The sequence below is a fragment of the Coregonus lavaretus genome (genome assembly GCF_964263955.1).
Source record: "Coregonus lavaretus genome assembly, chromosome: 10".
Classification (NCBI taxonomy): domain Eukaryota; kingdom Metazoa; phylum Chordata; class Actinopteri; order Salmoniformes; family Salmonidae; genus Coregonus; species Coregonus lavaretus.
This window is the reverse complement of record NC_139997.1, coordinates 52773082-52786429: the sequence shown is the minus strand read 5'-3', so window position 1 is coordinate 52786429 and position 13348 is coordinate 52773082. Positions and strand designations below refer to the sequence as shown.

The 13348-nt window shown below is 41.9% G+C and overlaps 1 protein-coding gene across 3 annotated transcripts in view; it reads left to right on the top strand.

Moving 5' to 3' along the window:
- LOC311135549 (gamma-aminobutyric acid receptor subunit beta-2) overlaps nucleotides 1-11873 on the top strand; it is a gene marked incomplete at both ends in the record, with an annotated part of 78202 nt that extends 66329 nt beyond the window's left edge. The window contains 3 exons of one of the 3 annotated variants that reach the window (XM_084169559.1): nucleotides 2590-2834; nucleotides 5934-6074; nucleotides 11535-11873. In XM_084169559.1, coding sequence (XP_084025685.1) covers nucleotides 2590-2834; nucleotides 5934-6074; nucleotides 11535-11873 — 725 coding nt within the window. Of the gene's footprint in view, nucleotides 1-2589; nucleotides 2841-5933; nucleotides 6075-11534 lie in introns of all 3 variants that reach the window. The other 2 variants (XM_084169561.1, XM_084169560.1) reach the window with 2 other exon arrangements.
- Nucleotides 11874-13348: the final 1475 nt, after the last annotated feature.

Below are 13348 nucleotides of genomic sequence, written 5' to 3'. Positions count from 1 at the left end.
TAGAGGGCAGTGTGAAGTGCAATTGAGATTGCATCATCTGTGGATCTGTTGGGGCGGTATGGAGTGGGTCCAGCGTGTTTGATATGATGGTGTTGATGTGTGTCATGACTATCCTTTCAAAGCACTTCATAATTACAGATGTGAGTACTGCAGGGTGATAGTCATTTAGACAGGTTACCTTGGAGTTCTTGGGAACAGGGACAATGGTGGTCAGCTTGAAACATGTTGGGGTTACAGACTGGGACAAAAAGGGATTTAAATGTCAGTGAAGACACTTGCCAGCTGGTCTGCGCATGTTCTTAGAATGCATCCTAGTATTCTGTCTGGCCCGGCGGCCTTGGAAGTGTTAACCTGTTTATAAGTTTTACTCACATCTGCCACGGAGAGCGAGATCACATCTGGAACAACAGGGGCTTTCATACAGGACTCTGTGTTGTTTTCCTCAAAGCGAGCATAGAAGGCATTTGGCTCGTTTGGGAGTTCTGCGTCACTGGCCATCTCACTGGGTTTCACTTAATAATCTGTAATCGTCTGCAAGCCCTGCCACATTTGACGAGAGTTGGAGCCGGTGTAATAGGATTCCACCTTCCTCCTGTATTGTAATTTTGCATGCTTAATGTCTCGTTGGAGGTTGTAGCGTGCTTTTTGTATTCGTCCATGTCTGTGTCCCATTCCTTGTAAACAGATATTGCCTGTAATCCATGGTTTTTGATTTGGATACTTTCGTACATGTATAGTCACTGTGGGGAGGACGTCGTCTATGCACTTATTGATGAAGCCCGTGACTCCTCAATGCTATCAGATGAATCCCAGAACGTATCCCAGTCTGTACTAGCAAAACAGTCCTGTAGCCTCGCATCTGCTTCATCGGATCTCTTCCGTATTCAGTACATCACTGGTACTTCCTGTTTGAGCCTCTGGGTGTGTGCTTTCTTGTTTGTTCATGGCCCCATACAGTTCATTGAGTGCCAAAGTGGTGTTAGCTTGTGGAGGGATGTAGACAGCCATGATAATTATGGATGAGAACTCTCTTGGTACAAAAAAGGTCTGCAGTTTACCATGAGTTATTCTATGTCAGGTGAGCAAATGCTTGAGACATCCTGTTCTTGTTTATGAAAAGGCACACCCCTCCCCCTTTGGACTTGCCCGAGGCTGCCGTCGTCCGATTGTGCCATGTTCATAGATTGGGCCATCCAAGTTTCTGCGAGGCATATAATATTGCAGCTTTTTAAGTCTCTCTTATAGGAGACTCTCGAATGAAGCTCATCCATCTTTTTCTTGAGTGACTGGACATTTGGACAATAAAATGGAGGGGAACGCTGGTCGATTTTCTCTTCGTCTCAGTCTAACCAGGATGCCAGCCCATCTACCGCATCTACGTCTGCTGCATTTTGGTACTCCATGAAACAAAGGAATAATGTCCAGTGTGAACAAAAGAACAGCTCAGTCAGAGTTGAAGTCGAAATCGAGGTTAGTAACTGTCAATCTGATATTCAAAAGTGCTTGGCAGTCGTGTGACAATAGTATGAATTCTTGTTACACAAAAAGTAAAGATAAACACGAAAAAAGTAACTAAATAGCGAAGTCAGGTTGGAACTCGTAAGATGGCTTGGGAGAAAAAGCATGATGCAGCAGCAATACGGAACACAACATTCGAGATGCTTCCTAAAGTAGAGTGATGGATGACTGAAGTGATTTGTTTCCACTCTGATTTGAGTGCCTCTGCGTTTTAGGTTCCCTGTATTTTGGAAGTCATAATTTCTCGCTGTCATCCTTTATTGCGTAAGTCTGGCTCATGAGGTCTGCGGTGCTGCCTGCCTGCCTACATAGGATATAGAAAGCTCCATTCTCCCTCGCCTGTCCCCATCGCTGGCTCCCTCGATAAGAGCAGCACTCTCCTTGATTGGAGACTGACCTGCATTTATTTATCCGAGAGGGGAGGGATGTATGGGATTTAATGAAAACCATAAGTAATGCTTGATAATGGAGGCGGCTGGACAGGGGGTTGGTCAACCCAGATCAGACCCCAGTTCAGGAACCATTTGACTCTGTCCTGCTTTCAGTCATTATAGGCACTAACAACAAATAGAGGTGTGGCTGGTGCATTGCAAATGTGTATGGATGCAATGCCCAGCTTCTATCAACTTGTCATTGACCAGAATCAGAGGTGGACTATGAAGTCATTTACAGATTGCATGCAGAGTCAATACGGGAAAAAAAGCCTAATTAATCTGTGATAATAAAGGAGTTGAAACAAGAACATATTGAATGACATCAGTTAGCTTCACCATATAAGTAGAAAAACACCAAGACCCCTTTTATTAACAGTGAGTTGACCTCCCATTTGACTGTCGTCATTAAACAGAAATGGTTGTGAAAGCCAACAGGAGATTCCTTGTCAGTCACAGCAGTCTGCTTGCTAGCACATTCAAATGTCAAATGAAAAGCAGAACGAACCTGATGTATCTGATCCCTCAGATCTGTGGTTAAGGCTTAAGTTTCTCTCTCTGTGGGAGTCCTCTGCTAATGAGGTGGACTGTTGGTCTCCAGTGATGATCTGCGATGATGATGGGCGGTTTATTTTCCCAGGAATCACCACTGTGCTGACCATGACCACCATCAACACTCACCTGCGGGAGACCCTTCCTAAAATCCCTTACGTCAAGGCCATTGACATGTACCTGATGGGCTGCTTCGTCTTCGTCTTCCTGGCCCTGCTGGAGTATGCCTTGGTCAACTACATCTTCTTCGGCAGGGGACCCCAGCGCCAGAAGAGGGCGGCTGAGAAAGCAGCTGTAGCCAACAACGAGAAAATGAGAATAGATCCAAACAAGGTACAGTACACACCATGCACTGTACACTACCGGTCAAAAGTTTTAGAACACCTACTCATTCAAGGGTTTTTCTTTATTTTTACTATATTCTACATTTTAGAATAATAGTGAAGACATCAAAACTATGAAATAACACATATGACAGCTTTGCACACTATTGGCATTCTCTTAACCAGCTTCATGAGGTAGTCACCTGGAATGTATTTCAATTAACAGGTGTGCCTTCTTAAAAGTTAATTTGTGGAATTTTTTCCTTCGTAATGCGTTTCAGCCAATCAGTTGTGTTGTGAAAAGGTAGGGGGGTATACAGAAGATAGCACTGTTTGGTAAAAGACTAAGTCCATATTATGGCAAGAACAGCTCAAATAAGCAGAGAGAAACAACAGTCCATCATTACTTTAAGAAATGAAGGTCAATACGGAACATTTCAAGAACTTTGAAAGTTTCTTCAAATGCAGTCGCAAAAACCATCAAGCGATATGATGAAACTGGCTCTCTTGATAAACAGGAATGGAAGACCCAGAGTTACCTCTGCTGCAGAGGATAAGTTCATTAGAGTTACCAGCCTCAGAATTTGCAGCCCAAATAAATGCTTCACAGAGTTCAAGTAACAGACACATCTCAACATCAACTACTCAGAGGAGACTGTGTGAATCAGGCCTTCGTGTTCAAATTGCTGCAAAGAAACCTCTACTAAAGGACACCAATAAGAAGAAGAGACTTGCTTGGGCCAAGAAACACGAGCAATGGACATTAGACCGGTGGAAATTTGTCCTTTGGTCTGGAGTCCAAATTTGAGATTTTTGGTTCCAACTGCAGTGTCTTTGTGAGATGCGGTGTGGGTGAACGGGATGATCTCTGCATATATATTTCTCACGTAAAGCACGGAGGAGGAGATGTTATGGTGTGGGGGTGCTTTGCTGGTGACACTGTCTGTGATTTATTTAGAGTTCAAGGCACACTTAACCAGCATGGCTACCACAGCATTCTGCAGCGATACGCTAAACCCATCTGGTTTGCGCTTAGTGGGACTATCATTTGTTTTTCAACAGAACTTTGACCCAACACACCTCCAGGCTGTGTAAGGGAAATTTGACAAAGAAGGAGAGTGATGGAGTGCTGCATCAGATAACCTGGCCTCCACAATCCCCCGACCTCAACCAAATTGAGACGGCTTGGGAAGAGTCGGAGCGCAGAGTGAAGGACAAGCAGCCAACAAGTGCTCAGCATATGTGGGAACTCCTTCAAGACTATTGGAAAAGCATTCCAGGTGAAGCTGGTTGAGAGAATGCCAAGAGTGTGCAAAGCTGTCATCAAGGCAAAGGGTGGCTATTTGAAGAATCTCATTGTGTTATTTCATAGTTTTGATGTCTTCACTATTTGTCTTCACTATTATCTACAATGTAGAAAATAGTAAAAATAAAGAAAAACCCTTGAATGAGTAGGCGTTCTAAAACTTTTGACCGGTAGTGTACATGGTTTTCACCTTCATAGAATACCCAGTATTTTAAGGAGTAGCCCACTGGATAGATGATACAAATTACTGTATGTAATCACAGGCTTGAAAAGAACCAAATGCTCTAGGTAGTGAATCATCTTTGTGTACATTTAGATAAATTCTTAGTTTTCATACAATGCTTACTTTATAAAAATATGACTGCTTAGTCTGTCCTGTATCGTGAATCGCTGTATTAGTTGTTCCTGTCCAGTCTGTTCTCATAAATTCACTGTGATTTCACTGTGAACCCACAAACACACATGCACACTAATTTGAGAGCTGACCGTTTCAGATGAAAGCAGTGGCATGACCTGATTCTTGAGCTTTACTGTGGAATGATCTGGAATGAATCTGATGTTTTCTCTTTTTCTTCTTCGCCTTATGAAAGTGAATTTAATTATTGAAAGAACTGACTGTGAAGCTAAAAGTAGTGAAGACATGGAAGGTAATAGTGTCACCACTTCAAATGGGGGGGTAGATTAATGCTACTCTGCCTTACCGTCAAGGAGAACAAGCCTTAATAAGCCTACGCCAGTCCTGTGTTAATTCCAAATAAGGCTCTTTGCCACCTGAAACACAGGCAGAGAGAGTGATTTATCACTGTGTTCTTTTGCCTAAATGAAATGGAATGAAAGGCCAAGAAACATTTAAAGCCCCTAAGAGAGCCTGTGGAGTTTATGAAGTGAAGAGTAGTCTTCCTGTTACATTTACCTGTTTTAAGCCTTGTTTATACCTGGTGCTATTGCAGCGTTCACGTGCTAGTCGGAACTAGAAAATGTCCGACTTGCTAATAGGCTGTAGTTATGCACGTGCTGCGTTCAACCAGTTAGCAAATCGGAAATTGCAGAGTTTCCTAGTTCCGACTATTAGGTGAACACGGCATAACATGTGACCAGATTTCCTGGTCCCTCACTATATGCAGATTATTTGATAATAATATGTATTAATTTATTTTAAGGCTATTGATCCCATAGGTCAGTGGTGCTACCTGTCAATTATTTTAGAGACCGGTATAATGATGATTTAAATGGTTTGACCATCCAGATCTGTTTAGACTTGATTGTTATCCAGATACAATGGATCCTTGACTACCTCCGGAGGTGGTCAGGAAGATCTGATCACAATCCGATCACAATGCATCTTTTAATCATCTACACCTGTCAAAAAAATCTGGGCACAATCAGAATGTGGACAAGATCAAGATAAAGGACACATGTTAAAGCCAGGTATAAACGGGGCTTCTATGTCCTGAAAATTTGATTAAGTATTGTAAAAGCTTTTCTCTTAACTACATGTTAAGTGGGTTAACTGAATGAACACAGGGTGTATCAGACTCTGTTCTGTTTTCAGGTTGACACTTATAAGAGAAAAAACATGCATTGGATAGAGATTTGGATGTTGTGGACTGCATTTAAATAAAGGGATGAATAGTAGTTTCCTGTAGTACTAAATTGTGAGTAAAGTATGTTTTTTTTCAGTGAAATGTGATAATTGCAGCAACTGCCTCTCTGACCATGGTTACATTAAACAGAATTGTCTATTTTGTGTTCCCTCTCCTAGCAGCTGACCCAAGTGACTATAATGATTGTGTATGTTTTCAGTGGTTGGTGGGAAATGTAGTTCAGAGAGACGATACTCTGTATGCGAGAATGAAACAGAGGGATATTGACGCTCATGACTCAATGTGGGAACCAATCTTTGTGGACGATGCAGCGATGGGACTAGGCGAGCAAAAGAATAAGGTACTTGATTAACAATTGATAGTGACAACATACAGTAAAATGCACAGTAAAAAGAACCCAACTAGAACCACTTTTGTATTTCCTTTACACCACTTATTAAATTGTACCTATAGTTTCCACCACCATCATTGTCCTCCCCTCCACTTTTAGACACTGTTTTCCACATTCTAAACACATTTTCATTTTATGTACTTATCTGCCGGACTATATATGGTAACATCTAGCAAATAAACACTGTGATTGATAGCTTCCCATTTTAGTAGATGGTGAATACATGATAAGCTTCACTGTGCAATCATGTGTGAAATTCACCTTGCCCTTTCTGTCCTCAACCCTCTACCATATGGTATTGTACATCTTCTGGAAAATGGCGGAAAAGCACCTCGTCTTTCCAGGGAGGGAATTATCGGCAGTGGTGGAAAAAGTACTAAATTGTCATACTTGAGTAAAAGTAAAGATACCTTAACAGAAAATGACTAAAGTAAAAGTGAAAGTTACCTAGTAAAATACTACTTGAGTAAAAGTCTAAAAGTATCTGGTTTTAAATGTACTGAAGTACAGTGGTATAAAAAGTACTCTGTTGTCATACTTCAGTAAAAGTAAATGCTATACATCAAATTCCTTATATTAAGCAAACCTGACAGCACAATTTTCGTATTATTTTTGATTACGGACAGACAGGGGCACACTCCAACACTCAGACATCATTTACAAACACAGTATTTGTGTTTTGTGTGTCCGCCAGATCAGAGGCAGTAGGGATGACAAAGCATTATATTGATAGGTGCCATATTTCTGTCCTGCTTGAGCATTCTAAATGTAACGAGTACTTTTAGGTGTCAGGGAAAATGTATGGAGTAAAAAGTACATTATTTTCTTTAGGAATGTAGTGGAGTAAAAGTAAAAGTTGTCAAAAATATAAATAGTAAAGTAAAGTACAGATACCCAAAAAACGACTTAAGTAGTACTTAAAACTATTTTTACTTAAGTACTTAACACCACTGTTTACCGGTGGCGCTAGCCACATGGCATGTGGGGTTGAGGTGGTCAGCCAGAGACGACTCCACCGGGAGAAGAGTGAAAAACCCGGATTCCTCCATTCCTAGCATGTCCAGGCAAGGGGTGTTGAGTTGAAGGAACAAAATAGCAGGCACAATTACAAACATATTTTAATCTAGTATTGGATGACTAAAACGACTTATACGACACAAAGTGTAAACAGTGATAAAGATAAAAGACAGTGACAACACCAGTGTTGGTGTTTATCACCATCACTGTTTACACTTTGTGTCATATAAGTAGTTTTAGTCATCCAATACTAGATTAAAATATGTTTGTAATTGTGCCTGTTATTTTGTTCCTTCAACTCAACATTGTCAGGGAGTATAACTCACTGAAAGAAAGAAGTAAATACAGTATGTCTTTCACATTCTATGGTAAAAGGGACCCACAGTTCACCCAAATAAACATTATTTTATCAGGAGGGGCTGTTACAAAATTGTTAAGAGGGATTTCTTGGTATGGATTCTAAATGAAGACATTAGACCTCAGGCTATTCATTCATTGCTTGTAGCATAATTAATAATACATATTAAGAGTTTCAATCCAAAACTATAAATCCATTTTCAGAAATGTTGGTAAATTAGCTTTTATTGTTTAAAGAACATATGAAAGAGATTGGTTGTTTTTTTCACCATCTAATCATGGCATGGCAGACATGTATTTATTTGAAATCTATCACTTGATGGTTTCATTTCAGAGAGACAAATAATCCAGATAATTAAGTAGTACTGCTAGGTTCCATTTAAAATATATAGTTTTGATATCACACTTATGGGGATTCACTCTAGCGGAATCTCTAACTGAAGTACCAATCACAGCATCTGTTGGAGACAGACAGGTCGAGAGGCGAATGAGTTGAGCCCCGAGGTTGACACTAAGAAATGTAGGACTCCAGCTCCTGTCGATAGTGTTGAGTACTGACCGAAAGGAAAGTTTTGCTTCAAGTATAATTAATTTCCTACTCCTAGCTATCGAGAGTTGGTGAATCCTTGCCAAAGGGCTTTAGCTAACTTGGCTAGCTAGCTGGAAAGCTAGCTAACCACACCATCATTACTACCTGCAACATGGTACTATTGTTAGCTCCCTTCTCTCATCTAATTTTCACTTACGTTTACTCGTGTTAATTAGACCGACTGATTGCCTCACAGCTCTACGGTTGTGGGAGTATATCTACCCAAAAGCGAATTGCCCCAACGCGGTTCCCTTCAGCTAGCACTGTACTAGCTACGAGGTAACTGCTAGCTAGCTAACGCATTACTAGCCTCGCGGCTTAGTGTTCACACAGTGCTCACCCTAGCTAGCATTAGCCGCAAGGCTTCTAATTAGCTAGCTCCCGCGTAACAACAGGCGTCTTCATATCAGCAAGCCCTGCTCTGTACAATGGCTACTGCTGCCCCATCCCAAGGCGAACCTAGCCAGGCACTCAAACCCTCAAGTTCTTTTGCTTGCGTTTCTATGATTGCGGTGAAGGATTTTCACCTTCTATGCATCAATTGCCTGGGAAGGGAACATGCTCAGGCAGCACTCGATGACCTCAAGTCCTGAGAACATTGTAAAGTACTGACTAGAGTCGATTCCATCCCCTCACTGTCTGACGAATTGGTGCCAGGGAAGGTGAGCTATGGGATGACGAGGACAATGGCGGGATTCATCTCGTGGGTCTCCTCGACTTTGAAACTGAGATGGAGGGTGAAGACACCACTCTTCCATCATCTCAAATTCCCATGTCTCCAGTCCCCCAGGATGGAGGAGCTGCAAATCTCCCCCACTTGAAATTTGGGCTCTTTGACATTTGCAAGCGAGCCACAGCCAAACTCGGCATCGAGTGGCCGGCTCCCTTGTGAGGTTAGGGTTCCGTAAGGGACCTGTACGATGGGAAGAGTCTTCCATACCACTCGGCCCCAGTCAAGCAACTGCTTCTCGCAGTACCCTCTCCAGCAAGATCCAGGTTAGTGGTGCCCCTTGCCTGGACATGCTAGGAATGGAGGAATCCAGGTTTTTCCACCCTTCCCCCAGTGGATCCGTCTCTTGCTGACCACTTCAACCCCACATGCCATGCTGCTAGTGCCACCAGTAATTCCCTCCCTAGAAAGACGAGGTGCTTTTCAGCCTCCATTTTCCAGAAGACGTACAAAGCCTCGGCCAAGTCAATCAGAGCACTTAATGTGACCTCTTTATTGTTGGCATATCAGGCTGAGTTACTGGAGGAGATGGGGAAAGAACTGGATTTGGATACCCTAAATCCAGATACTTGAGATGAGATCTGTATGATTACAAACCTTAACATCCACGCCATCCTTAGCGCCATCCAAAGCTGTGGTCACACCATAAGCGGTAGTGGGAGAGATGGCACTTTGGTTAAGCCTGTCCAGCTTAACAGACAAAGAAAAAGTGGAGCTGCTGGATGCCCCAGTGACACCCAACGAGTTGTTTGGGCCCACTGTCGCCGCTATGCGGCAGAAGTGTGACATGCATAAGAAAGAAGGCGAAGCCTTCCCCACAAACCCGGGCCCTGTGGCAGCCCGTTGGTCACAGCAACCTGCTCCACAGCGGATAAGGGGCAACAAGCTGGGCAAGGCGCAACACGCTGTGGACGCTGCAAGGTTCCGCCCTCTCAACCCCCCGAAAGGGGGCATGAAGGGCCAGCCAACTTAGGGTGCAGCCCTAGCGGCAGAGGAATATTGTGTCCCTGCCCTATCCAGACTCTTTCGTGTTCAACGTGAGCCACTCTCTCCTTATGCGAGTGCGTTTTGAATAGACCCCGTTCACTGTGTAGCAGCACATCCCATTTAATTGCTCACATGGGAATGTGGAGGAGAAGCACTTTACCCCCGATTGCCATCCCCCTATAGGCTCTCCCCTCGTCACCCTCAAAAATCAGGTTCCAGCCAGGGATGAAAGTCAGCATGTCTGTTACTCCTGAGTCTGCAACGCTCTGACGTTTTCCTATTTACACTGCACTTGATTCATGCAGTGGGGCCTGTGCCCGCTCTACCTCTCCTAGCCGGGAGCGAGCGGCTGGGGAAATGTTTGTTATTGATAGCCCTACTTTCTGAGGGAGGGCCAGACAGACCAGGCACATAGCTAGCTGTTCTACCGGATTAGGATTAGGACATCTGGGTCACCAGGATGTTTCCTTCTTCCTTTTAGCTACATTGGTTGACGACTTACGTCATTGTGTCGGCTACTCTCTTGCACGAGCACCCGCTCGGTGACACAGTATACCTATGCCTGTTGCCACTCTACTGAGGGCACAGTCCTAGAGGATCAAGCATGTTTTGAGAAAAACACTATGCATATGCCTCGAACACATTACGAGACAGCCCAGTTAACTGGGATACTCTCTGCCCTTGCGGTGTTATCAACTTCTGAGAGTCAGTTTTTTGCATCTATCCAGACTGACTCCACATGAGAGTAGTTTGGAGGCTCCATCAATATATGGTGGTAACGTACCTCTAGGGATGTACCTCTAATGTACCTCTGCTTCTGTCAAGGGTGATGCCCCACACTTTCCCTCCGTTAGCAGAGTGAGGTAACAGGCTTATCTCGATGACCAGGGATGCCCTGGTTGGCGGAGATCACTCTCCTGCTAACAACCATCCCTGGCGGTTGCCGTTACGCAGGGATCGTCAGACCCATGCATACTGAGAAATGGACCACCCTCACCCAGTGCAATGGCCCTCTGGCCGTGGCCCGTGAGATGTAAAGACTGAATGCGACAGACCTACCACTCGAGATCATCAGAATCCAGAATCTTTACGCTCACTGTGGAAACTAGTAATGTGCTTTTGAGAAGTGGTATGACCTGAACAGATCATTATCTTAATGCTCTGTATCCAGGAGTTTTTATGCCTCATCGCCCAACCTTTCTTTTACAAAAGAAAACATGTTTACAAATAAATATCAATACAGTAATATGAGATCTGTATGTAAAATATTTACATTTGAGTCATTTAGCAGATGCTCTTATCCACAGTGACTTAGAGTTAGTGCATTCCTCTTAAGATAGCTAGGATGAGACAACCACAAATCAGAGTCAAATATACAGGATAAGAACATTGCATACCAGCTAAACTGAGTGTACAAACCATTAGGAACACCTGCTCTTTCCATGACATAGACTGACCAGGTGAATCCAGGTGAAAGCTATGATCACTTAAAGGACATACAGCCAACTTGACACAACTGTGGGAAGCATTGGAGTCAACATGTGCCAGTATCCCCGTGTAATGCTTTTAAAATCTAAAAATAATGAATAAAAGATTCTGAGAACAGTGATATTTTATACTCACATGAAGGTACCCATAAGCAATCATTTCTGATGAAAAAAAAAACGTACAAAATTGGTGGATATAGCATTTTGTAACTAAACTCTTTATATCATTTCTCACCTTCTAGATGGACCCACACGAAAACATTCTACTGGGCACCATAGAAATTAAAAATGAGATGGGAGCGTCGGAGCTGACCCTTGGTCTCAGTGACCCCAGGAGCACAATGTTAACTTATGACAGCTCCACCCTGCAGTACCGCAAAGCAGGGCACAACTTTGGACGCAACACTCTGGAGCGTCATGTGACTCAGAAGAAGAGCCGGCTACGGAGGCGTGCTTCCCAGCTGAAGATCAACATTCCCGACTTGACTGATGTAAACTCTATCGACAAGTGGTCGAGAATGATCTTCCCCACTGTCTTTTCCTTGTTCAACATTATCTATTGGCTCTACTACGTCAACTAAATGGACTTCAGCAAGGGCAGAACAAAACAAACAACAACAAAAATGTTGCTTGTTTTTCTCTGAATTGTTATCATTTTGCTGTTTGTTCTTGCAACACAAGACTGAATTACTAAAACAAAATCAGGACTGATTCCATTTGACCTTGGAACACCTTAATTGCTGGCTAACACATGAAAACCTTAAAGGAGAGAAAGATTAAGAACATATATGGTGCCTGTACTAGAGTTTATGATTATAATTTTACAAGTAGAATATTTAGTAAATATAGTATTTTATCATTTTTTTATGTTTGTTTGCGTATGTGTTTATGTTATATTTGTACAATATATATCTAATTTGTTGCCAAAACATAGTTAGAAATATTAATGATATATTGATTTTAAAATGACTCACAGACCACAAAGACATTCCTTAAAATAGCTACAAGCACATTCAGGTAAATCTTTTCTAAGATTCATTCCTTCAAAGAGGCAGATGTAATAATATTTATCCTAGAATTGATTTTGTCTCTATATTGTGAAGTTTCACATGTTAATAGTATTGCAATATTAAGTAATAGTATGAGGGTTTTAGGATTATCCAACCTTTTCTACTTTGATATAGTTGACAAATCATATAATTTATTTTAAGCATTATTTCAATTCTAAGAAAACATTTGATAGTGTAGTAGATATTTTTTTTAAACAGAAACTTACATCATTCCAAACCTTGACAGAATAAACTAGAAGGTAAAGCTTATAGACTATTCACATTGAAAGCTAAAGCACACCTTACAGAGAAATGTATCACTAAGCCTTTGATTCCTGATTTGACATTGTTTTCTTAGCTTATTCACTCAGAAAAGGTACAGAATATTCACTTGATTGATTAACTTTCAAGCCCCCTGTCAACTGAGAAGTTGAATATATTGCAAAAAAGTGAAAGAAGCAGAGAGAAACTGAGAAAGAGAATGCTGCATTAGTCATCAAAGCAGTTTAATAGTCAGTGATACAGGGACGGCTACTGTATATGATCAAAGATATCTCAAAGATAAATGCACAAATGTGTATCTGAATATTGTCCTTTGTCCATTTCAGTCCTTTGTTCACATATCCTTAAGATTACAGGATACAATTATGTATTTGTTCATAATTGCTCTGCATATAGATATACAGAAACAAACATTGGCTCTAGTTTGTTAAGAAAACATCAGATAACATCTGATATGTCATTCCAATTCCTAATGACTGATGACATTGAGCCAGCAGTTAAGGCGTCTATCATGGGCATTTCGTGATGCATCACAAGCCATTATTTTCGATCACCATGATGTGTAAATATCTCTTGTATATGATTGTTTAAAAAGGAATGATATCTATCGCAGTTCCAGAGGATCCATCCAGCATATGTCCATGACATAATTCTCTTCAGGAAGCTGGAAGGATTTGAATGACGGTTTTGAGCAGCTCCACATACTTTAAATATACATTCAGTCA